General features: G+C 34.1%; 2 protein-coding genes and 1 long non-coding RNA gene across 3 annotated transcripts; 1 reads left to right on the top strand and 2 right to left on the bottom strand.

Annotated features, from left to right (window-relative positions):
- Positions 1-18109: 18109 nt before the first annotated feature.
- On the bottom strand, positions 18110-19613 carry LOC145626298 (uncharacterized). The gene is made up of 4 exons (XR_014110985.1): positions 19195-19613; positions 18583-19110; positions 18383-18460; positions 18110-18247 (listed from the first exon to the last, which is right to left on the bottom strand). It is a non-coding gene; the product is annotated as an uncharacterized LOC145626298 (long non-coding RNA).
- A 2185-nt stretch (positions 19614-21798) lies between these two features.
- On the top strand, positions 21799-24350 carry LOC145562623 (SKP1-like protein 1A). The gene is made up of 2 exons (XM_081622970.1): positions 21799-22224; positions 23833-24350. Exons 1-2 carry the CDS (start codon positions 21907-21909, stop codon positions 24004-24006), a joined length of 492 nt encoding a protein of 163 aa, XP_081479096.1. The 5' UTR covers positions 21799-21906; the 3' UTR covers positions 24007-24350.
- A 686-nt stretch (positions 24351-25036) lies between these two features.
- On the bottom strand, positions 25037-27759 carry LOC145626288 (pentatricopeptide repeat-containing protein At3g51320-like). Its single transcript, XM_081678720.1, has one exon. The coding sequence runs from the start codon at positions 27639-27641 to the stop codon at positions 25575-25577; it is 2067 nt and encodes a 688-aa protein (XP_081534846.1). The 5' UTR covers positions 27642-27759; the 3' UTR covers positions 25037-25574.
- Between the last annotated feature and the right edge of the window lie 87 nt (positions 27760-27846).

The raw sequence follows: 27846 nt of genomic DNA, 5'->3' as shown, positions 1-27846 counted from the left end.
TTATTATTTTTTTTCCTTAATACAAATTAGGGCATAAATGTGATGTATCAATTTTCAATTTGAAAAGCTCATAGGGTTAATCGGAGATTCAAATATGAATCAAATCATTTATATGTCATGCAAATATTAATTAATTAATAGTTCAATTGTAAAACCGTAGCATTCATCATGACTTTAAAATTAAGTACCCAATACCTTTTTACTAGCGAAACTCCTAGAAAAAGGGGTTAGCTTGCTTTAATTTGCACGCATCTTTTCCTTAATTTACAATTGTTTTTTTTTTTTTTCTTTAGTATGTACGTATTAGGTAATAAATAAGCAACTAACATGATAATATCAATTTTAAATAACATTCTTAAATTAGTTTCCATATTCCAACATATAAATCTATTACATATATCATCCGAAGTAATATTGTATGTACGTGCTTGAACCACTACAAAAATAATTTATCCCTAATAATTGTTTTGTGTAAAAATTTAAGGAAAATAGGTGGCTAAAATCACACAAAAAAAAATACACATTATTGGCTAGCTTTTTTCATTAATATAGAGGAAAAGACATACGAAATGATCGCGAGTACAGTAAGCTAATTGTTGCATTGCATAGTATGATACCAAACACTAGTACAAGTACAATAATACTCCTAATTGAACAGCACGCAGTAACAAGAATCCCTTATTGTTTGTTATAGGCCTACTACTAAGTACTAACATAGAAGACTAACATAGAAGAATAGAGTTTTGCTTCCTAATTAAAGAACACTTATTATCTAAAATTGTTGCGAGCCTTGTTTGCACTTATCAACATACAAGCAAGAGTCATCACCTCCTGGCACCGCTGCTGCCGCCGCCGCCACGATGGGGAGTCCGAGGCAATGAAGCAGAAGTAGTACACTCGGCGGAGTCGTCACAAGGTTCAGCAAAACGACGTTCTAACTCCAATAACTGAAGTTCGTCACTAGGAAGGGATGGATCTTCTTCCTTTAATTCCAACGACTCAAGTCTGTCACTAGGAAGGGATGGATCTTCTTCCTTGATTCCCAACGACTCAAGTCTATCACTAGGAAGGGATGGATCTTCCTTGTAAACATTATTCTTGTTAATCCTGATATACGCCCTAAACACCCCATCAACTAGCCCAGAACTGCTACCAGTGTTACCGCGATAGAATGTACAGCAGTTTAAACCGCAGGGCAGTACAATCTGACAGCAATACTTCCTTCGTCCACCATTCGAATCCAACTTAAACTTGTTATGAAATTCAAATATGTCGGTATGCCATTCGATCGCAACACGGTGTTCAACTATCATGTACTTGCAATCTCTAGTTTTTAGGTCTACACTGCAGTCCGGCATGTCCAGACGGAAGAACATGAAATAGTCCCCCGTCCCATCCCCAACTTCCGTGAATTTTGCTTCGAATGCGCCTATGTCTTCCGGAGCTATGTATCCGTATATAAGACCATCCTCTTCCTTCAATGGCCCTGCAATTACATTATAACACGTATTTTATGTTATGTCACACAAAATTTTTTAAAAAAAATAATTATGTAGGAAGAATAACATGAAAAAGATTAAGATTAATTATTATTTTACCATTCATTTGTTTTCGTCCATTCTCCCCGTGGCAGCATGTACAATCATCGTTGTGTCGATCCAACAAATTGATTCCATCTACGTACAAAATTTATTTAATGGGAAAAAAAATACTTAATTATTATACAAAATTAAAATGACTTAAATAAATTCGAATAGTGTACATAAATATATGAATGAAAGTAGTTTGTTCATTACCAATTCGAACTCTATAAGGATGATTATGTGTGCCCGAAGAGTTAGAAGATGAACTTGATGATCCTTCATCTAAAAATGTTCATTCCAATAAACAAGATTATATTTCATGCTAAAAAAAAAAAAAAAAAAAAAATCCTCAAGAAAAAAAAAAAAAGAAAAGAATCTGACCAGTTTTCTTATTAGAAGTACGAAAAATGAGGGAGGCATGATCAACTCGAGTAATGAGAATTCTGCAGGTTCCATTTATGATCTCATGGTCGACTACGACTTGATCAAAGTCTTGACATTCAACTTTCACAATAACAACATAAAACCTACTTGAATCTTTCAATGTGTGAAAATCTTCGATTTTTTTGGCGTAACCTTGAAAACGAATCTCCTTATCTTCTTTGTACCTTATAACCTTCAAATCAAACGGTATCACTCCCGGCATGTCCACACGAAGGTAATACCCGTTTTCGATCTTCTTCATCTCGTACGCTCCTTTTGGTCCTGGAATTTCGTTTATTTGCAGTGGGTGTTGCCTTGGAAGTTCTTGAATTTAAACAAATATTATGATTAATTATGTCACACATTATTTTTTGAAAAATTAAAGAAATGAAACATTAAACAGAAAGTAGGTTAGATAATGAGAAAAATGGAAGAAATAATGTAATGGCAAAATAAAGAAATTGAATTGAAGGAACAATATCAAATATTAGAAAAGTGAAAGAAAGAAAGAATTATACCATTGAGGTTGACAACTTCAAACGCCATTTTAGAGAACTCTAGGTTTGTCAGATTGATTTTCTTTAACTAGTTTACTGGGTTTTTTCTGCTAATTTTTTAGGGAAAGGTTTTTTGTTTTTAATTTCTTTTGAATTTCTGGGTTTCTAACTGTACTGGGTTTCTGGTATATATAGACACAATTATAGCCGACATTAGCTTGGGATTAAATACTTTTTTAAAAAAATAATAATAATAAAATAATAACTACTTAGTAACAGAAATGGAATCAGTTGCTATTGTTATAAAAATATATAACTGCCTCCAATTTTTTTAATTCTGTTGCAAAAACCTATTTTATTCTGTTATTAGTATTGGTAATTTATTTTTAACCACGTGCTTAATTAGTCTCTCATTATGTTACACATACACCCTCTAATTTTAGAAACGTAAACCCACGTTCTACGTACATGAAGAGATTTAGTAAGATAACGAATAGAAGGCGAAGTGTAATTACCTCCAATTAGAATGCATCGTATGTATGTTGCATCATGAAATGGAAACATCTAAGGGAAAAAAATTGAATATAGGAAAAGGAAAAAAAAAAAAAAGGAAAATGTTAACGAATTAATAATATGATTGTAAAGCCTAGCTAGCATATATCCAATATGAACACTAAACACTACTATCTGAAATATGTACTCCAAATTATTAGTGATTAGTTAAAGTCTAATGTATAAAGGAAAATGATATTCTAAGCAATTAGCTAGATTGCCAAGTGTTAGTGGAGTTATAAGAGTACCGGGTTTATTTAGTGCATAGATTAATGTAAGGCGTGATTTAATGATCATATGGGATCTTGTTCCTTATTTTTAATTAGGTTAGTTTTGCGCTATATAAGTTACGTGTATGTTGTACATTTTTCATTTAGTGGATTGAATACAAGTTTAATTATATTATATTCGTTCTTTCCGCTCTCTCATCTTAATTTTGATCTTGATCTCTTTATTTATAATTTCGTCAATACTTTTACATACCCTTATTAGTAGCACAACTCCTAGCTAAAAATTAAAAATGAAGCATCAATTCAAGTATTATTATTATTAATTATACGGAATAGTACGTAGGTAGGTGTTAGCTAGATTTGCACGCATATGATATTATCCTTAATATATACTTCGTTTTTGTACGATTATTATATATAGAGATGAGAAATGAAGACATATATATATACCATTAATTGTTACTAGTTATTATTTGTCATATAGATGGATACATACATGTAATATAGCAAACTAATACAATAATAGCACGCAGTAACAACATTGTTTATTATAGGTCTACTGTCTACATACTAAGATAGAAGATTAGAGTTTTGCTTCCTAAGCTAAAGTTTATCTAAAAAAGAATTAAACACACACACACTTAGCAAAATGGAATACTTGAGTAGAGGTTGTCATCAGATATGTCATCAGATACCGGCTTAAACCCAAGGAGGATAATAAGTCAACGGGGTGGCCTGTCCTGGATCGGGATCAGAATGAGGATTGTCCGCCAGCATTCTCTCGCCGCCTTCTGATGGATCTTCCTTGAACAGATTGCTCTTTCTAACCCTGAAAACTATCCTGAATTCCCCATTACCACAGGTACAGTAGTTATCACCGAACTCATCAATACAAAATGAACAGCATTTTTCATCGCACTCCAATCTAATCCGACACCCATACGCCTGAATACTCTTCATATGCATCATCAACATCAGATAGGTCACAATTGCATGCTACAAACAACATCTGCTCATTTGCCGCGTAACAGTGGTTCTTATCAATACGACGCCTTTTACCACTCCTCTCCAGTGAACAGCAATCCGGAACATCCATACGGAAGTACATCATATAGTCATCTGTCCCGGCCCCAACTGCCTTAAATTTCACTTCAAATACGCCCATTTCTTTCGGATGTACGTATCCATAGATTCGACCATCCTCTTCGCTCCATGCCCCTGAATGCACCCCGTTATAATTTAATTATACATATGTATGGACGAAATGTAATATATATTAGACCGATAATTATGAAATTATTCGTATTTTACCTTGAGTATCATTTATATCGTACCCAAACCCATTGCAGCCGCATACACAATAACGACCGTGCGGGATGACTCCTTCTACATATATATTTTATATATATAAAAAAAAAAAAAGGCTTAATTATTATACATTAATTCATCGCATATAATTTAAAAAAATACATAAATAAGTATGAATGAATACGTGCATGAAAGTAAGTAGTACGTACCAATTAGAACAGTATACGGATGATGATACGGTTTTTTATTCTCAGCAGCCTCTGGTTGAGATTGAGATGATGATCCTTCATCTATTTAAAAACAAATGTTGGATTAAAACAAAATAAAAATTATATTTCATTATAAGTAATTGATTTGAACGAAAGAATTTTAATTAGCTCAAGAAATTGTTGCGTTTGTATAATCAAATGCTTAACTATTATTATACGTAAAAATTAAAGAGATCGACCTAAATAAATAAATAAACGCTTAATTTAATTTTGAATATAGTACATGCATACTTGAAATTAGTAATTAATTTATTACCAATTTTAGCACTATTCGGAGGAGAAGACGTGGCCGAAGGGTTTTTATTCTTAGCACCTTTAGAAGATGAACTATTACTTGATCCTTCACCTAAAAAAGTTAGAATCAAACAAAATTATATTTCTTGATAATTAATTTCAACGAAAGAATCTCAAGAAAATTAAAAATTAAAAATAAATAAAAACAGACCAGAAGTCTTAGTTGGAGTACGAAAATAGAGGGAGGCATTATCAACTCCAGTAATGAGAGCTCTACAAGTTCCATTAATGATCTGATGTTGGGGGAAGACTTTATCGAAACGTTGACACTCTTCGACTTTTACAACAACAACATAAAACCTAATTGAACGTTCAATCTCTTCGTCTTTTTTGGCGTAACCTTGAAAGCGATTCTCCTTTGTGTCACTGTCCTTTACAACCTTCAACGTAGTCCAATCCACTCCCGGCATGTCTATACGAAGGTAATACCCGTTTCGGATCTTCTTCATCTCGTACGCTCCTTTCATCGAGTCTGGAAGTTCGTTTATCTGCAACGGGTGTTGCTTTGGAGGTTCTTCAAATTAATCAAACAAAAAACATGGTCAAATTCAAGAAATGAAACATCATCTAACAGAAAATATTCAAGAAATGAAACATTAAACAGAAAACATATACATAATACATGGAATAATGAAATATGAAAAAGAAAATGAATAATTGTTAGATGAGGCCCAAAATTTCATATGGACCAAGTTTTAAAGAAGCCCAATACAATTCTTCTTGCTTCTAGAGTACAATTGGTCTTGGCTGCACTACAACAAGTGAGGCCCAAAACGCGCGGCCTAAATAAAAAATGAACATTTAGTTAAAAAATATGAACATAAAAAAAGAAATGAACATTTAATAACAAAAAATGAACACGTAAAAAAAATGAACATTTAATACTACAAAGTTTACATGTTATAAGGAAATGATCATTTATTAGAAATGAATCTGATTATCATATAATCATAAATTTGCTAGACCACGACCTTAAAAATGAACATTTAGTTAGAAAAATGAACACATAAAAAAAACGAACAAAAAGAATATTCAGTAATAAAAATGAACATGTAAAAAAATGAGCATTCAGTAATAAAAAGTGAACATGTCAACAAAAAAAAAAAAAAAAAAAAAAAAAAAAAAAAAAAAGAACCTTTATCATACAACCATAAAATTGGGATCATATACATCGGAAATTCTCCAACTTAAAGGCAAATTCGTTGCAATATTATATCATTCTTCATCACTTCTTACTTGTTTTTTCACTAATTCAGAGTCTTTGTCTTCTACAAATACAATTAATCTGTACTCACTAAAATATAACAAATCATCAAAATTCATAATCATCACAACATATGTTCATAATAATTATTTAGAATGTTCATAATATATAATCATCAATACAATAGTTAAAAATATAAATAATTATCACTCTATATGTCATTTGTGTTCATAATCAATAACATATATGTTCGTAATTTAATGAATAACGAAACATATATATTCATAATAAATTGTTCAGATTTTCAACACTAAATGTTAAGATAATTTAACTTTCAACGTATTATATTTTACTTTCAACCTAATAAAAATGAACATTTAGTATTAAAAAATAAACACTTATAAAATGAACATATAACTAAAAGTTATGAACATTTAGGATATCAAAATGAACATGATTTTCATAAAGGTTCAAATTCATTGTATATAATTATTAATGAAAAATAAAGATAAAATAAATTGTTGAAATATGTTCATTTTTATGTATTTAATATTCATTTTCGGTGTACTAAATGCCCATTTTGTAAAAGATGTTCATTTTTAAATTCCTACGTGTTCATTTTTTTTACAGAAATTATATTCAAGATCGATTGTAATTATTGAAACTCTAAAAAATTGAATATACACCTTAAATCTAATCTTGATTCATCTTAGAGAAATTAATTATTGATTTGTAACATGATTAGAAATCAAAAGAAAAAAAATCAAAAGAAAAAGAGAAAGAGAGAGAGAGAGGGGGGTGGGGGGAGAGAAAATAACTACAAATTAAGCAATACAATTGATATTCATAAACAATTAAGCAATTTAATTGATATTCATCACAAACTCATAATAATTTCAAACAATCAAACAACAAATCATCATGCATGATCAACGAAATCATAGAAAATACAATTACAAATTAATAAAATCTAACCTCCATTGTTTTCTTTGACCTTCAACTTTCTCTCTCCTCCATTTTTTTCTTTCCTCTTTGATAAAGCTAAATGATTGAATTTGAAACTCATAGATTTAGAAAGAAAGAAGTATACCCATTAAAACACGAATTAGTAACTCAAAAATTTATATAAAGAAGAAGAAAACTTTAAAGATTGAAGGGAAATGAGGTAAAGAGGAGAGACAAAATGTTAAATTGAGAAGAAAAGTGAAGAGAGAGAAAAATAATATAACTAAGGAAGAAAAAGAAAGATAATTAAGATATAAGGAAGAAAAAAAAACGTATGTTCATTTTAACGTACTATATGTTCACATTTAATGGTGTTGCAGCTAGTTTGGCTGCACTAGAATGCAGCCAAGAATTTGCATCTAGAGTATGCCAAATATTCTACAATTATGTTGATTATTCTAGAAAAATGGTCAACTCTCTAGAAGCTATATTATCATGCAAGCAAATCTAGAGAATTCTTCATACATCTTGAGGCATCCATTTCCACCGACCTAACCAACTATAAATAGTTGGAGTTTGGCTCATATTGAGGCATCCAACCAATATACATTCAACCTCCATACAAATTTACTCACCCATAAAATTACTCACCCATAAATTTACTCATATGCTGCTAATGCCAGTCATGAAGAACTAATCTCAGCATTGGTAGCCTGCCTGCTTCATACAGCTGACTCAGATGATCAAGCATCCTTGCCAAGTCATCAATCCGTGTGCTATGACATGTCAGCAGGAATAATAACAAATTCTGTTATTTCTTGTAACAGAATTTGATTCTGTTTTGTAACTGATTGGTTCTGTAACTAATTCTTAGTTGGTTGTTATGAGCTGTAATAATTAGCTTATTTGCTGTAATTTCAGTGTATAAATACACTGCATCTAATACTCTTGTACTCAATGAAAATATACACAAAAATATCAGATTGAGTAATATCAATTTCTTCTTCTTCTCTCTAATTTTTCCTTCATATTGTTTGTTCTGAAGTTCTTGATTCTCAAAGAACTTCAATACATAAACTTGTAGTGAAATTTCACCTCATCATCTAATGTAAGGGATGCTACACCGAACTTTCCCTTATTGATTGTCGTTAAGGAAGGCATGGAGTTGACTTTCTCTTCACCTTGTAGTACAAGTCTTAAGCCGTGAATGTATAACCTATAGTCTTGTTCTCGAGTCTCCAACTGTTCCAACGGAGAGATTAGATTGAAGTTGAGATGTGTAGAAGAAAGCTTACGGTTAGTTTGCGATGAAAGGTTAGGGGTTTTTGGGAAAATTTTCTTGAAAACATTTGTAAAATGACATCTGATCATATTGAATGATATTGGGGAAGATGAAGTTTTAATAGGTAAGTGGTATCAGCCTATCATCTATATATAGACACGTAAAAGCCGACATTTTGAATGTACTACCAGTTTTTAATTTTATTATTTTTATTTATTATTATATTTTAAATGTAATTATACAAGTAATCCATAACAGAAAGTTGTCCTTATCTGGAATTAGTTACTACCATTAGTTAGAAAATGAAATAAATATAAAAATTCCTTATTTGACGTTCGATTTTGTTTTTCAATGTTGGTAAATATTTGTTAACTTCGTGGAGTTTCATTGTTACACTAACCCTTGATCTACCTTACTTACGATAAAATTGTGTTTAGTTTAAACTTGGTTAAACACATATTTTAGTAAATCAGTTTGGGTGGTGGAGCACCATGCATAGCCAAGAAGCATGATTAAATCAAATTAGAATGCATTATATATAGGAAGCTCTGATAAACGGCTTAACTAAACATATACTCAGTTCGGTCGTTTTGTCTTGAGAATCAGTTGCATTTATGAATAAAAATTAAAACATTTAAAGGATAATGATAAAAGGGTTGCAATACAGGGGCGAAGCCAGGATTATAAAGTTATGGGGCCGGTTAGTTGATATTTCAATTCACAAAATACTACCTCCGGTTCAAATTACTTGCAACTTTGGGGTATTATTTGTGAGATATAAAATATTACGGCCGGAGTATTATCTTTGGGGTTAGTATAAATGTATATGTTAAAATGCTTATAGTCTATAATAGATATTACGGAGTAGTATCTTTTTTTCTCACACTTATTGGGATGATATACCTTTGTTTGCGTAGTAGTAGGTTAGGATCACACTCAAATTTTAGTAACTATTAAAATATAATGTAATGTAGGCAAATAGTCCAAAATTTTATACGGAGTAATAATTAACAGTTTAAAAATGATTAGAATTGTTGTAGTATAATTATAAAATATGTATTAATTAATCTAGTTTACTTAAGCTTCTTTTTTATTTACATTTGTCAAAAAAAAAAAAATCAAAAGAATCTAGTTTACAGCCCAGCAAGAGTTTTAAAAAAAAGAAAAAGAAAAGTTAATGATGATAATGAGGATCGAACTCAGTGTCAAGGGGTGTAAAAGTTTAAATCTGAAGGAAAAACACCACTATGCCAAACACTGTACATTCATTAAACTTTGATGTAGTTTTATGTTTTTAGGCGGTTTTACTCCATAAATATAAAAGTACAAAAAATGATATAGTGTGTGGGCATAATTTTAGTATGATAAGTCAATGATATGTGCATTTGTAAGACGATCAGGGTATGTGGTACATTTTTTTACAAACCTCAGGGGTACATGGTGCATTTGAAAGTTTTCAAGGGTATACAGTGCATTTTTCAAAACCTCAGGGATACACGAAACAATTTCCCTAATAATAATAATATGTATCATAATACGAAGCATGCATGCATACATACAGGTAAATACTTTATAAGAATTACTACTCAATTATATTTGAAATAAATATAATAGATAGAACTTACTTTAAATTTTATAAGTTTCTAAAACAGTAACTATACATATATGTGTATATCACAATTAGAGCTGTCAAAAGTTGACCCGACCTGAAATACCGACTCGAACCCGATTATAAACCGACCCATCTGAACCCAAAAAAATGGTGATCCAAACCCGACCTGAAACCAACACAAGCCTACCACAAACATTTATAACAACAAATAATGATCATATATGGTTCCAAAAGGCATTATATAATCCCGAGATATATCCCCTATAATTTCAAAACTTTTCGACACTGAGCCCTGAAACCTCCAAAATTTCTCAAAAAGTGTGGATATTAGCCTTCAATTTTGGAATTTTTTAACTTTTTTTTGCCCGAAAATAAAAATTGTCGAAATTTTTACCATGGTCCCAAATACCCTCTGTGAGTCCAATTGGTTGGGTGGAACCATCCAATTTACCGATTTACAACTTGCACCAATTTTATTAATTCAACCCTACAACAAACATTTATGACAACATATAATGATCATATATGGTTCCAAACGGCATTTTTTGGCTCCAAGATTTATCCCTAAAATCTCCAGCCTTTTCGATACCAAGCCCTGAAACCTCCAAAATTTCTCAAAAATAGTAGATATTAGCCTTTAATTTTGAAAATTTTTGACTTTTTTTCGCCCGTAAATATAAATTATCGAAATGTTTACCATGGTCCCTAATACCCTCTGAGAGTCCAATTGGGTGGGTGGAAACCATCCTATTTACCTTTGAACGACCAATTTACCGATTTACATCTTGCATCAATTTCATTGATTCAAGCCTACCACGAACATTTAACACAACATATAATGATCATATATGGTTCCAAATGGAATTATATGACCCCGAGATGCATCTCCTAAAATCTCAAGCCTTTTCAACACCGGGCCCCGAAACCTCCAAAATTTCTCAAAAAGTGTGGATATTAGCCTTCAATTTTAGAATTTTTTGAAATTTTTTCACTCGAAAATAAAAATTAAAGAAAATTTTTGCCAAGGTCCCTAATACCCTCCGAGAGTCCAATTGGGTGGGTGGAACCATCCAATTTGCCTTTAAACAGCCAATTTACCGGTTTACAATTTGCATCTATTTCATTATCTCAAGCCTACTACGAACATTTATGACAACATATATTGATCATTTATTGTTCCAAACATCATTGGGCATTATATGACCCCGAGATGTATCCCCTAAAATCTCATTTTTTTTCGACACCGGGCCTTGAAACTTTCAAAATTTCTAAAAAGCATGGATATAATTAGCCTTCAATTTTGGAATTTTTTGACTTTTTTTCACACAGAAATTTTTTTAAATGTTTACCATTGTCCATAATACCCCCCGGGAGTGAAATCGGATGGGTGAAACCATCCAATTTTCCTTTAAACGATCAATTTACTGGTTTACAACTTGCACCGATCTCATTAACTCAAGCCTACCACGAACATTTATGACAACAAATAATGATCATATAAGTTTCCAAATTACATTCTATTACCCCGAGATATATTACATAGAATTTCAAGACTTTTAGACACCAGACCCCGAGAACTACAAATTTCTCAAAAAGTGCGGATAATTCGCCTTCAATTTTTGAATTTTTAGACTTTTTTTCGCCCGGAAATAAAAATTGTCGAAATGTTTACCATGGTCCCTAATACCATTCGGGAGTACACCTTGGTGGGTGGAACCATCCAATTTTTTTTTAAATAGCCGATTTACCGGTTTACAACTTGCATCGATTTCATTAACTCAAACCTAACACGTACATTTATGACAACAAATAATGATCATATATGGTTCCAAACGATATTATATGACCCCGAAATGTATTACCCAAAATTTCAAGACTTTTCGACACCGGGCCTCGAAACCTCCAAGATTTCTCAAAAAGCGTGGATATTAGACTTCAATTTAGGATTTTTTCTATTTTTTACTTTTTTTCGCTCAAAAATAAAATATGCCAAAATGTTTACCATGGTAACTAATACGCTCTGAGAGTCTAATTGGGTAAGTGGAACCATCCAATTTGCCTTTAAACGCCCAATTTACCGGTTTACAACTTGCACCGATTTCATTAACTCAAGGCTACCACGAACATTTATGACAAAAAATAATAATCATATATGGTTCCAAACGGCATTAAATGACCCCGAGATGTATCCCCTATAATTCCAAGACTTTTCGACACTAAACCCCCGAAACCTCAAAAATTTCTCAAAAAGCGTGGATATTAGCCTTTAATTTTATAATTTTTGGCTTTTTTCGCCCAATTTAAAATTGTCGAAATGGTTACCATGGTCCCTAATACCTTCCGGGAGTCCCATTGGGTGGGTGGAACCATCCAATTTGCCTTTAAACGACCAATTTACCGGTTTACAACTTGCACCGATTTCATTAACTCTAACCTACCACGAACATTTATGACAACAAATAATGATCATACATAGTTCCAAATAGCATTATATGACCTGAGATATATCCCCTAAAATTTCAAGACTTTTCGACAACGGGCCCTGAAACCTCTAAAATTTCTCAAAAAGCGTGGAGTTTTCAATTTTGGAGTTTTTTTTTTTTACTTTATTTCGCCTGAAAATAAAAATTGCCAAATTTTTTACCGTGGTCCCTAATATCCTTTGGGAGTCCAATTGGGTTAGTGAAACCATCCAATTTGCCTTTAAACTGCCAATTTAATTACCGGTTTACAACTTGCACGATTTTCATTAACTCAAGCCTACTAAGAACATTTAGGACAACATATAATGATCATGTATGGTTCCAAACGGCATTATGTGACCCCAAGATACATCCCCTAAAATATTAATACTTTTCTAAACCTTACCCCGAAACCTCCAAAATTACTCAAAAAGCGTGGATATTAGCCTTCAATTTTGAGATTTTATGATTTTTTTTCGCCCAAACTAAAAATTGCCGAAATGTTTACCATGGTCCCTAATACTCTCCGGGAGTCCAATTGAGTGGGCGGAACCATCCAATTTGCCTTTAAACGACCAATCTACCGGTTTACAACTTGCACCGATTTCAAGCCTACCACAAACCATTTATGAAAACAAATAATGATCATATATGGTTCCATACGACATCAAATGACCCCGAGATGTATCCCCTATAATTTAAAGATTTTTCGATACTGGGCCCCGAAACCTCAAAAATTTCTCAAAAAGCGTGGATATTAGCCTTCAATTTTATAAATTTTGTTTTTTTTTTTCGCCCGAATTAAAAATTGCCGAAATGTTTACCATGGTCCCTAATACCTTCCGGGAGTCCCAATGGTTGGGTGGAACCATCCAATTTGCCTTTAAACAACCAATTTACCGGTTTACAACTTACACCGATTTCATTAACTCAAGCCTACCGCGAACATTTATGACAACAAATAATGATCATATATGGTTCCAAATAGCATTATATGACCCGAGATGTATCCCCTAACATTTCAAGACTTTTCGACAGCGGGCCCTGAAACCTCTAAAATTTCTCAAAAAGCGTGGATATTATATTAGTCTTCAATTTTGGAGTTTTTTTTTTTACTTTATTTCGCCTAAAAATAAAAATTTCTGAAATTTTTACCGTGGTCCCTAATACCCTTTGGGAGTCCAATTGGGTTAGTGGAACCATCCAATTTGCCTTTAAACTGTCAATGTAATTACCGATTTACAACTTGCACGATTTTCATTAACTCAAGCCTACTACGAATATTTATGACAACATATAATGATCATGTATGGTTCCAAATGGCATTATATGATTCAAGATACATCCCCTAAAATATTAATACTTTTCTACACCTGACCCCGAAACCTCCAAAAAAAATAACTCAAAAAGAGTGGATATTAGCCTTAAATTTTGAGATTTTTTGTTTTTTTTTTTCGCCCGGAAGTAAAAATTGTCGAAATGTTTACCGTGGTCCCTAATACTCTCCGAAAGTCCAATTGAATGGGTGGAACCATCCAATTTTCCTTTAAACGACCAATTTACCGGTTAACAACTTGCCTCGATTTCATTCAAACCTACCACAAACAATTTATGACAACAAATAATGATCATATATGGTTCCAAACGGTATTATATGACCCCGAGATGTATCCCCTTGAATTTCAAGACTTTTCGACACCGGGTCTCAAAACCACCAAAATTTCTCAAAAAGCGTGGATATTAGTCTTCAATTTTGGAGTTTTTTTTACTTTATTTCGCCTGAAAACAAAAATTACCGGAATTTTTACCGTGGTCCCTAATACCCTTTGGGAGTCCAATTGGGTTAGTGGAACCATCCAATTTGCCTTTAAACTACCAATTTAATTGCCGGTTTACAACTTGCACGAATTTCATTAACTCAAATCTACTACGAACATTTATGACAACATATAATGATCATGTATTGTTCCAAACGGAATTATATGACCCCAAGATACATCCCCTAAAATATTAATACTTTTCTACACTTGACCCCGAAACCTTCAAAATTACTCAAAAAGCGTGGATATTAGCCTTTAATTTTGAGATTTTTTTATTTTTTTTTCGCCCGGAAATAAAAATTTCCGAAATGTTTACCATGGTCCCTAATACTCTCCGGGAGTCCAATTGAGTGGGTGGAACCATCCAATTTGCCTTTAAACAACCAATTTACCGGTTTACAACTTGCACCGATTTCAAGCCTACCACAAAAAATTTATGACAACAAATAATGATCATATATAGTTCCAAACGGCATTATATGACCCCGAGATGTATCCCCTTGAATTTCAAGACTTTTCGACACCGGGTCTCGAAACCACCAAAATTTCTCAAAAAACGTGGATATTAGTCTTCAATTTTGGAGTTTTTTTTACTTTATTTCGTGTGAAAATAAAAATTGCCGAAATTTTTACTTTGGTCCCTAATACTCTTTGGGAGTCCAATTGGGTTAGTGGAACCATCTAATTTGCCTTTAAACTGCCAATTTAATTACCGGTTTACAACTTGCATGAATTTCATTAACTCAAGCCTACTACGAACATTTATGACAACATATAATGATCATGTATTGTTCCAAACAGCATTGTATGACCCCAAGATACATCCCCTAAAATATTAATACTTTTCTACACCTGACCTCGAAACCTCCAAAATTACTCAAAAAGCGTGGATATTAGCCTTCAATTTTGAGATTTTTTGGTTTTTTTTCGCCCGGAAATAAAAACTGCCGAAATGTTTACCATGGTCCATAATACTCTCCGGGAGCCCAATTGAGTAGGTGGAACCATCCAATTTGCCTTTAAACGACCAATTTACTTGTTTACAACTTGCACCGATTTCAAGCCTACCACAAACAATTTATGACAACAAATAATGATCATATATGGTTCCAAACGGCATTATATGACCCCGAGATGTATCCCCTAGAATTTCAAGACTTTTCGACACCGAGCCCCGAACCTCCAAAATTTCTCAAAAAGCGTGGATCTTAGCCTTTAATTTTTGAATTTTTTTTTACTTTTTTAGGCCCGGAAATAAAAATTGCTAAACTGTTTACCATGGTCCTTAATACCCTCAGGGAGTCCAATTCGGTGTGTGGAACCATTCAATTTTCTTTTAAACTGCCAATGTACCGACTTATAATTTGCACCGATTTACCGGTTTACAACGACCAATTTAATTAACTTGCAACGAACCCGACTTGAACCGAAATTGACTCAAACCCCTTTTAACTAGTCAAAACCCGAAATTAAGTCGACTTTTTACTAACCTGGCCTGAATTCAACCTGACCCATTCCTAACCCGACTCGAATTTAACCCAACATGTTACAAACCCGACTCGATATCAACCCGACTGTTATTGACCTGACCCAAATTCAACCCCACTTGTTATTGACCCGACTCAAATTTTACCGTACCTATTATTTACCCAACCCAAAAATTCAACCCCATCTGTTACTAACCCGACTCGAAATTAACACGACTTGTTATTGACCCGACCTAAATTCAACCCAAATTGTTCCTGACCCAATTTCAAATCACCTTGAATGCAATTTAGACCACCTTAATATTGTTGATCAAAGCATTTTGTCTTGGGAGTCCAAGTCGGTCCATGCCAGCAAAAGAAAGGAGCATCATCCTAAAATTTAAGAGTTATATATAGTATATAGTATGGTCAAAGGAGGTAATTATCTTTCTAAATTATAGATTATAGTTCCCTAGTATATTGCCATATACTTCCTCCGTTTTCTTTTACTTGCAACACTTCCCTAAAAAGAAAATGTCACAATACTTGCAACACACTATAAAAGGAAAGTTACTTTAGGGATACTATTTCCCTTATTTAAAGCACATGGCCCACTAAATTACACTCCTAACAACCACTCATCCCATTTTAAAGTGTATTATATCATGTGAACCCCATATTTCTTAAATACCGTGAAAAAGTGTGTGTTGCATCTAAAAGAAAATGGAAGAAGTATATTATAGTCAAAGGAAATAATTAGCTTGATTAAAATGATAATTATCTATTTATAGTTAGTTGAACTCGAATATGACCTGACTTAGAAATGACCCGACCTGATTGTAACCTGCAAATTATTGACTTGAACATAACCCGACTTGAATTTTAGAATGACTAGACTTGGAGATGACCCAACCTGATTATAACCCGCAAATTATTGACTTGAATTGAACCTTACTTGAATTCGAGAATGACCCGACTTTAAAATGACCCGACTTGATTATAATCCTTAAATTATTGACTTGAACCGAACCCGACTCAAACTCGAGAATGACCCGACCTGATTCTAACCCGCAAATTATTGACTTGAACCGAACCCGAATCGAACCCGAGAATTATCCTAACCCGTTTTAACCCATGAAAACTTGAATTAATCCCGACCTATTGTTCACCCGACCTAAACCCGATCCAAACCCGATAAGAAGTATGACCCAACGTGACCCGACTCAAGCATGACCCAACCCAAACCCGACTCGCATAGGTTATGGAATTAATCTGAATTGAACCGACCCGAGTTGACTCGACCCACTTTTACCAACTCAAACCCGACCCGTTTACCCGAATTAACAGCTTTAATCAAAATGCACTAATGCAGAGTATTATTTTACATATGACTATTTTTTATATCCACTTTTTTTGTCTTAAAATTAACGTATGAGTATTTTTTTATATCCATTTTTTTTGGTCTTTAAAATTATGAATGGCATCTAAACATAATATTAGCACGTAAAATAACACAAAAATAAATCAAACCAACGTTAAGGCTAACCTTTACAATATTCATCACTATATAGATGAAGAAAAGACACATCATATGATCACACTCACAACCTAACTAATTGCAACGTCAAACGTAGTACATACAGTGTTGTTGTTTGTAGCATAGTAAAAGATTAGAGCTTCGTCCCTTCCTAAAGTAGATGATCTAAAAAAACACTAGCTTAACAGAATTGACTATTTGATCAGCTGGTTTCAGGCCTTGCAATTAACATAACATATGTACATGAATGTCAGATCAGATGACGGTCACTTGTTCGAACATTCTGGTGTAAACGAAGTCGTGGAACACTGGGCGGAGTAGTCGTGAGGGGGATCAGAATAAGCCAGAAACCTCTCGCCAACTAAAATCATGACTAGTATCCTTAAAACCCCGTCTTTAAGGTTACACACAGACAAATTTTCCAGAAATGAACAGCCGTGCACGCAGCTGCTGCTGCTGTTGTTGTCGTCGTAGTAGTTGCTGCAGTTCAAAGTGATCATACACATGTATTTCCGTTGTCCATTATTCTCATCCAACTGAAACTTATCTGTAGATAAGCCGGTATCACTGTCAACAAAGACGCTGTATTTTTTTACCCACACCTTGTAATCGGTGCAGCCCGGCATATCCATACGGATGTACAGGAAATAGTTACCGGTCGCGTCGCCCTCTGCCTTGAATTTGGTTTCAAATATGCTCTTCCCGGCCTTCTCATACGCACGAACAAATGGGTTTATATCACAATCCTCTCCTGTCCAAGGCCCTGCACGGTACCCCATTACATACACGTATTTTATTTGTTACTCTCTCCGTTTCATTATAAAAACAAATCGATTCTAATTAGTATAAGAGGAATATGAAATCGATTAGAAAAAATCATGAAAGATACTGTTATTACCGTTGAAGAGAACAACTCTTGTATTGCCGTTGCAGCATTTACAATCAGCGTTGTGCCATTCCTCGGAAACGACTCCCTCTACATAACATGCATTCGTAGTTTAAGGAACATTAAATTAGTACTACATTATATCATACAAAATTAACAATTACAGTAGGAATACATAAATTTCAATAAGGTACATGAAACTAATTCATTACCAAGTTTAAAATTATTCGGATTATGATGCGGTTGATGCGAGGTCGAGGCCAAAGGTTGTTTTTTATTCGCAGCAGTTTCAGATTCTTCATGGAATTAAACAAAGTTACAACGCATATTTCAACAAAATAAAATTTAAGGAAAAAAAAAAAAGGATAAATTAAAAAACAAACCAGAATACTTGTGTTTAGTAAGATAAGTGAGGTAGGCATTATGAACACCAGTAATTAAAAATCTGCAGGTTCCATTGATGTGTTCAAACTCATAGTTTACTTGATTAAATTCCTGACAATCAAGTTTTATGGTACCATCATAAAACCTCTTTGATTCAACGAGGAGCCATCCTTCGTCGTCAAATTTATGGGCGAAACCTGTAAAACGAATCTCCTTGAGTTCTTCCACCGCTCTCAAACGAACGTCTCTTACTCCCGGCATGTCTACACGAATGTAAACGCCGTTTTCGGTCTTCCTCAACTCGTACGCACCTTTTGGTCCTCGAACATGGTCTAGCTGCAGTGGGTGTCGCTTTGCTGGTGGTATCACACATTATTGTAAGAATTTAACATACAAGAAAACGACTAATATGAAAAAGAAAATGAAGAAATGAATTTTACCATTTGTGTGAATTGTTATTGAACCCTTGTTCCCTAAAATCTTGACTTGTATCCTTAAAACCCCGTATTGAAGTTTACACACGTACCAATTTTCCAGAAACGAACAGCCGAGCGGGCAGTCAGTGTCTTTGCTATAGACCCCGTTGTAGTTGCTGCAGTTCAATGTGATCTGACACTTGTATTTACGACGTCCATTATTCTCCTCCAACTGAAACGAATCTCCTGTATTTAAGTCGGTAATCCCGTGAACAAAGACACAGTATTTCCATACCCACACCTTGTAATCGGTGCAGCCCGGCATATCCATACGGATGTACAGGAAATAATTTTCGGTCACGTCGTCCTCTTTCTTGAAATTGGTTTCAAATATGCCCTTCCCGGCCTTCTCATACGCACGAACAAATGGGTTAACATCACAATCCTCCTCTGTACATTGCCCTGCACCCCATACATATACACGTACTTTATTACTCTCTCCGTTTCATAAAAAAAAAATGATCGATTCTAATAATTAGTACTTGGTATAAACATAAGAGAAATATGACATCGATTAATTAGAAAAAACATGAAAATATTTTTTTTACCGGTCGTAACAAAATGAGTCTTATTGCCGTTGCAGCATCTACAATTATCGTTGTGCCTACTCTCGAAAAAGATTCCCTCTGCGTAATATGCATTCGTAGTTTAAGGAACATTAAACATATGCTAATAAGTACAAATGTATCATACAAAATAACAATTACAGTAGTAATAAATAAATTTCAGTAAGGTATGTACATGAAACTAACTCTTACCAAGTCGAAAATTATTGGGATTATGATGCGGTTGTTCTTCATTCGCAGCAGTTTCAGATTCTTGATAAAATAAAACAAAATCACAACGTATATTTGATGAAAATTTCAACAAAAAAAATGAGGATAAAAATAAAAAGACAGACCAGAATCCTTTTTCTGAGGAGCATTATAGGCGAGGTAGGCATTATGAGCACCAGTAATTAAAAATCTGGAGGATCCTCTGCTGAATTCAGCGTGGTATTTTACTTGATTAAATTCCTGACAATCAAGTTTAATATAACCATCATAAAACCTTTTTGATTTAACATGGAGCCATTCTTCATCGTCAAATTTATCAGCGAAACCGATAAAATGAATCGCCTTGAGTTGATCCACCAGACTGAATCGAACCTCTTCTGCTCCCGGCATGTCTACTCGAACGTAAATGCCTTTTTTGGTCTTCTTCAACTCGTACGCTCCTTTTGGTCCTCGAACATAGTCTAGCTGCAGTGGGTGTGGCTTTCCTGCTTCTCCAAGAAAATGATGAATGTCAAAAAGAAAATGAATAATTGAAGAAATGAAATAGCAAAAGGAGAAAGAACAAGTGAAGAAAGGAATTATACCATTGTTGTCAATTGTAATTAATTCCACCATTATTAAAGAAAGCTCGTGAGTTTTTAAGATCAATTTTGTTTACTGGGTTTCTTCTGGTAATGATTTCTTTTACTTCTGGATTTTCACTCAATTTTCTGTTTATCTGGTGTATATATAGGCACATTTTAGAGCCCACATCTTGGGTTTATAAATTATAATTATAATTAATGACTATTAATTTATTATGAGGATAAAGTTAGTTAACTACCAACGATTCTGTTAATTCTGTTGGAAACCTCTGTTTGTTCTGTTTTTAGTTCTTGGTTAGTTTTTAAACCTCGTGTGGTAAATTATGTTACTAACTCTACCCTTACGTACGATATAATTGTTGTTAAATTATTACTGTATAAAGCTGCTTAGACCCATATTACCCATATTTAATTTTAGATTTTTAGTATTATAGTAGTTTAATTTGATTCTTGGACTTTTAGAAAGCCAATTAGATTATAAACTCTCTCCATTTCATTAATGTTATGGAGTGGAAAGACATTCTAAGATTATACGAGTACATCTTTACTCTTATTAAAATTTTACTATAAAGTCAATTAGTTTTTTTTTTTTTTTTTTTTTTTTTTTGAGGAAAATTAGTTTATTTAAAACTATGTAACAATTAATATAATTTTTTGAGTAAAGGGTTGTGTATAAGAAGTTAAAAGAAGAAAATTACAGAAAATTAACATTTAATTACATGATTGATGCTTGTTTTTAATTTGTCATTAACTCCAAACTTATTTAAAGTACTTTTTGTATGGACCCTATCTCATAATGTAACGCCTATTTGAATCAGTTGAAACTCGATGCAAAAGATTCATGGATGGTATAGATAATGTGGATGAGTGAAAGATGAATAGCAAGAGCGGATTTTTTTTTTTTTTTTTTTTTTTTTTGGTGTTTAGAGGGCCACATGAATGGGGGTGAGAATCGATCCTAAAAACCTTCTAAAATCGGGAGGGAAACTCTAAATACTTGACTCTCATAGGGGAATGGTTATGGACTCATGATTGTTCATGCATGCTCAAACAAAATCGAGAAGCCAAAAAGGCCCAAAACCCAATAAACCAAATCGGACCCATAAACCCATGGGTTGGTTTCTCTAGACCATTCCAAAATCCAAATTTCCACGCGTACTTTAATTCATCATTTATTCATGATTGTCTATAAAATAAAAAAACAACAAATTAGAAATTAAAAATCCCCAAACTTGTTCGTTCTTTCATTCTCATCTTCTTCCTGCTATTACCATTTTCTCTCTCCTAGGGTTAAGCTTCTCAATCCAGAAAAATCAATGGCGTCAACCAGGAAGATTACACTAAAAAGCTCAGATGGTGAGACATTCGAGGTAGAAGAAACGGTTGCTTTGGAATCTCAGACGATTAAGCATATGGTTGAAGATGATTGCGCTGATAATGTTATCCCTTTGCCGAATGTTACGAGCAAGATCCTTGCTAAGGTGATTGAGTACTGTAAGAAGCATGTCGATTCTCCTAAATCATCGTCTGATAACGCCGCTGCTGCTGCCGATCGTCAGGTTGATGATGAACTTAAGACTTGGGATGCTGATTTTGTCAAAGTTGACCAGGCTACCCTCTTCGATCTCATCCTTGTATCCCTCTTTCTCTCTCCTCTCTCTATTTCATTCTTCAATTGTTGAATTTTCTGGGTTTTTATTTTTCTCTATTGATTGGATGAAATAGTTGTTTATTTGGGGGTTTGAACTTGAATTTTGCTTGGGGTTGATGTTTTGTAAGACTTGAAAGTGTTGTTTTGTGGACAATTTCTGATTTTGATATTGAATTTTGACTGTGATGTATTATATTTGGGAAGTCTGGGAGTAATCATTTTTCGGGGGTTTGAACTGAAATTTGCTTGGGTTTGATGTATTGCAGAATAATTAAGTGTTGTATATTTTTTGGATATTGAATTTTGAAAGTAGTATACAACAGATTGACAGCTTCTGTAGGTATAGATATTGCCTTATTGGAGAGAAGAAATTAGGACTATGTTTCTTAATTGATTGGAATTTTCTTCGTATACTGCTAGTCTCCTGGATGTTTTATATGATTCCTCTTGATAGGATTTTCGCTCGGATGATTACCTGATTGTTTATTTTTCGACTCTGTTGCGCTATAATTGGATGCGGATTAAAAATTTGTGTGCTCTGTTGGAATCGGATTGTTTAAGGTTGTGGTAATTGTGCATCTGTTATTGTTTTGTTTGATTCCTTAGGGGTGTTGGTGTTGGGGTAAAGGTGTGTCCAAATTTTAGCACTTTGTTTGGATAAGGGAAAAAGAGCGGAAGGAACAAGTTTTTTTTTGTTTGATTAGGATGGAGAGAATCTTCCCTCTTCTCCCTTGCAATCCTCTTCTACCTTGCAATCCAAACAAAGTTATAAGGTTGAATCATCGAGTCCGATGCATCCTTCCGATGCATCCTTATGTAAACATCACACGGATGAATTAAAGAATGGTTTGTCTTTTAATCTTGGTCAAGAACCTATAGGGAAGTAATTGTTTTCTAAAGTGCTGGGAAGCTTTGAAAATCTCTTTGGAGACTCAGTATCATACCATCTAATCATCACTTATTCCCTATTTGTGCTTTTTCTATATTGCTTGACCATTCATTCTTAAATTTACTTTGATTCTGGAGTGGTGTACAGGATCATGTTGCGACTGTCTATTTTCTGTTTTCAGAAGGGGATATGTCTGTGTTTTTTGTGTGCTGAAACTGTTTAACTTTTGGTATTTTGGAGTAGTTCAATGCACTCTTGGGCTCCTTTATCCATTGCTTACTAGAAGTGTATATGACTAATTACTTCTGGATGGGATAAGTCGATAACTAACATCTGCATTAGTCTTACAAAGTTTGAATTATCTATTTGTTTTACATTTTGCTGCCTAGAGTACTACCTGATTGGGTTGTATTCTGGTTTATGTGGTTAGTTTCATAAGTTCATAGCTACAGTTACTGTATGTTCTCTTTGAATCTGATTAATTTCTTGGATAATGTTATACCCTTTCTTGTGCAATTTTTATTTTTTGCTTATATATATAAATGTGGATAGAAAAGCCAAACTGTGTTTGACAGTCTTTTTATCTTCTCAGATAATATTGTGAGATGTCTTTCAAGATTCTTGATTTATTTTTCATAAAGTAATAAGCATACTTTTTTTTAGAAAATGTATAAAAATTGGTTGATTTGCTCGTAATTTCAGGCTGCCAACTACCTGAATATCAAGAGCTTGCTGGACTTGACTTGTCAAACCGTTGCTGACATGATCAAGGGAAAGACACCAGAAGAGATCAGGAAGACATTCAACATCAAGAATGACTTTACTCCGGAGGAAGAGGAAGAGGTTCGCAGGGAGAATCAGTGGGCCTTTGAATGATGCCGTGGCATTGGGGAATACAGTCAAGCCTGTGGGAAGGATGTGTTTGGCTATTCTATGAATGAATATACCAATGAATTTATGCCTCTTGTAGTAGAAATTGAGATTCCTGACTTGGTCTCATCTTTATTCTTCTGTCTTAGAATGTACTCTTCAGTGGTGAGACAAAGATGGATTGTAAATAATAGTAGTCTTATGGAGGGTTGCTGCTTGTGGGTGACTGCTACTGATGGTAGCCCCATCTTCAGACAGTCACACCTTCCATCTTTTAATCATGTATGTGAATTGTGGGGTACTTTGCATTCATAACTTAAATTTTATGTTTCTGATTTCTTTGAGATTTAGCTACTATGTGTTGGTGTTCTTGCTGCATTTTGAGTTTTGCCTTTAGGCTAAGAACTTGTTTAGTTCTACTGGGGATAAAGGTATGGAATCAGACATAAGGAGAAAGTACTGCAATACGAATAATATTAACTTGCGGTTTGTCTCCCAGCATCATCAAGGCATTCAAATTCGTCATTATCTTCCCAAGAACCGAGAAAATCGTCATTTCTGGGGCTAATTTACAGAAAATTTTGGAGATTTTCAAAGCCAAAAGTTAGGAAAGTGAAAGAGATGAATTGTTGTGTTTGAGCCTCGTTTTTGCTGAACATTTTAACAGCCTACACTCTAGATGTTTGCATGTATGTATTTCGATGAACTCATATGAGCATATGTAAGCATAGGGTAGTATTAGTTTATCGAATTGTTTCAAATTCAACTACCATATTGCTTTCAGAAATTCTGAAGAGTGTGAACAAGCTGCAACTTAAAATTGTTTCTGTTACAATGAGTTTGGTGTTGTTAGATTTGTTAGTATAAACTATGAAGATTGAAGTGACTATATGTTGCCTATACCGCCAAATGAATCCCTATAATGTCATTGCTAAAAATGATGTAGTTGCATTATTTCAGTGGCTGCTTGGTTAGATGCAAAAGGTTGACATGTAATGTCGTATATCCTAGTTTCCTCAGGAAATGCTCAAAACTATCCTAATTCCAGGGGATCTTACTTTACTACTTTACATATGAAGTTTCACTGACCTTAGATTTGATTTAAATCTGAGGTGCAACCATAAGCAAAACGTTCATGCGAACAAAGAGTCAGTGTAGCATCAAAAGAGTATGCAAATTACAAGGCTCCGGGTAGATATAAAACTAAGTACTAATCTTAAAAATGAACATCACAATTTGTTATTTGGTGACAAAAAGGGGAATATTTCACTCAAGTTGTTACTAAAATAATACAGTAAAACTTGAGATGTCAATGTGTGTAAGGGAGTTTCTGACCTCAAGAAGGCTCTCCCCATTCGCCTCCTGAGTTATTCCATCATCTTCCTGCTTACATAAAGCCAATGATCAGCCGAACTCCTGGGCAATAAATCCCATATACTCAACAATTCTTTACCAAATGGTGTTTTAAGTTTGAACCACATACCATCAACAACACCATTTACCGTATTTGGCAACTTGCATTGATTTACATCAGTTAAGACATCCCACATGAGTGATATAACATGAGCCTGATACTAAGTTTGACTTTCAGTCTTGCTCTCTTGGACGTCAACAGCTTCTCCACCAATAACCAGTTTGGCTATCTCCACTGCATACTCTTTCCCATCTCCTAATCTAAAATTGTGAACAATTTCTATCAAGTCTACAAGACTACCACCGTACACTTTGCCAGCCTCTCTTTTATACATCAGTTCCTTCACCTCATCAGCATCCTCCCACCTACCGGCAGCAGCGTAAATATTCAAGAGTAGTGCATAGCACATTGTATTTTGTGGCTCTAGTTCAATCAATGTTTTTGCAACTTGTTCTGCAATAGATGAATCACCTTGGAATCGGCATGAACCAAACAAACTAGCCCACAACAATGACTCTGACGACACATCAACAACAAACTCATTTACTTTCTTTACAGTGGCTAGTGCTTCTTGCACCAGCCCCTTACTTGCCAGTAGATTTGCCATGCACCAATAATGCGCAAAATTGGGCTTTATGCCGAACAAATTCTCCATCTGATCAAAATAAAATCTTCCTTCTTCCAATAGCCCTGCTCGTGTACATGCGCATATAACACCGACGTAAGTGATTTCATCAGGAAGCAGTTGATGTCTTCCGCCTACATGCACATACCTCTGACCTTCAGCTTCACTATCTAGTTTCATCTTATACTTCATATCTTCAAATAAATGAAGTCCATCATTAGGATTTCCGTTAAGACAATGCCCTAATATCATTGAATTCCAACACACCAAATTCCTCTGGAGTAGGCCATCAAATATACTACGAGCCACCTCGACCTTTTTGCATTTACTATACATATCAATGAGAGCGGTGTTCATTATCAAGCTTAAATTCCATAGCCTTCTCACAAGGAAACCATGTATTGATGCTCCCTCTTTCCACCTAGCAGATCTCCCACAAGCTGCAAGCACATTAACCATAGTCGTATCATTCCCCAATAATCTGCTTTCTATCATCTGCCTACAAAGTATTAACACATACCCAGGATTGAGCCTTTCTAAGTAACCTGTCATCATAATGTTCCAAGACACTACATTTCTCTCAGGCATTGAATCGAACAAGTTGTGTGCATTTCTCAAATTACCAACTTTCACAAACCCATCACAGATAGAATTCCAGGACACCACATCTCTCTCAAGCATTAAATCAAACACTTTCAAGGCAACATCAATAACCCCACAACAAGCATACATATTGATCAATGAACTCTGTATATGCATCACACCATCAAACCCATTCTTTATAACTTGACCATGACACATTTCACCTATTCTAGAACTACCCTCTTTAGCACAACAATTCAACAATGGCGGAAAAGTATAAGAATTAGGAAAAAACCCAGATTTCAGCATCTCAAAATAAATCCTTAAACCTTTCAATGGCAGAATACTACCTGAATAAGCTTTAATCGCATTGTTAAAATAAACTATATTTGAAAAATCACCATCTTTCACAAACCCATCACTGCAGGACACTAAATCTCTCTCAGGCATTACATCAAACACCTTCAAGGCAACCTCATTAATCCCACAACAATCATACATATGAATCAATGAGCTCTGTATCTGCACCACACCATCAAACCCATTCTTAATAACTTGACCATGACACATTTCACCTATTCTAGAACTACCCTCTTTAGCACAACAATTCAATAATGGCGGAAAAGTATAAGAATTAGGAAAAATCCCAGATTTCAGCGTCTCAAAATAAAACCTTACACCTTCCAATGGAAAAATACTACCAGCATAAGCTTTGATCACATTGTTAACACAAACTATATTTGGAACATCAATGCTGTGAAAAACCCACAAAGCATCACGCAAATCACCAAATTGGGATGAAAATTTGAGCAACTTACATCCAAAAAAAGGGATTTTCACGCGACCAGAAGTTATCAAAATTGCATAAAGTTCTTTGATTTTGTTCTTCTTCAACCATTGAGAATTGATGCAGGTCAAAATTTGATGAGAAAGAGGGAGATTGTTAGTAGAAGATGAGTAATTACATCGAAATGCAGGAAGAAAGAGACAAGAAATGTCTCGAATTAAAGCTCTTGCCATTCATCTGCAACTGGGTTGTGATGGGATTTCGAAATCAAGTTGGGTTCCGCCATTGACGTTCATAATAGCTTTCTCTCTCCTCCTCGGTTGTTTCTCTCTCTAAAACCGTGGGAAATTGGAGGCGCAGGAATTTACCCATTTGTTCATTTGTTGGCTTTGAAACGGCGTCGTTTTATCATTAAAAGGGTTTTTACTTGGGAAAAAA

Source organism: Chenopodium album, chromosome 1, assembly GCF_948465745.1.
Source record: "Chenopodium album chromosome 1, dcCheAlbu1.1, whole genome shotgun sequence".
NCBI classification, from domain to species: domain Eukaryota; kingdom Viridiplantae; phylum Streptophyta; class Magnoliopsida; order Caryophyllales; family Amaranthaceae; genus Chenopodium; species Chenopodium album.
The sequence above is the reverse complement of the archived record's forward strand: the minus strand, read 5'-3'. Positions and strand labels throughout refer to the sequence as shown.

Bases quoted from the DNA above. Each gene is read 5' to 3' on its own strand.
- LOC145562623 (XM_081622970.1), top strand. From the start codon at position 21,907: ATGGCGTCAACCAGGAAGATTACACTAAAAAGCTCAGATGGTGAGACA. The intron at 22,225-23,832 runs GTATCCCTCTTT...TCGTAATTTCAG, and splicing joins CCCTCTTCGATCTCATCCTT to GCTGCCAACTACCTGAATAT.
- LOC145626288 (XM_081678720.1), bottom strand. From the start codon at position 27,641: ATGGCAAGAGCTTTAATTCGAGACATTTCTTGTCTCTTTCTTCCTGCA.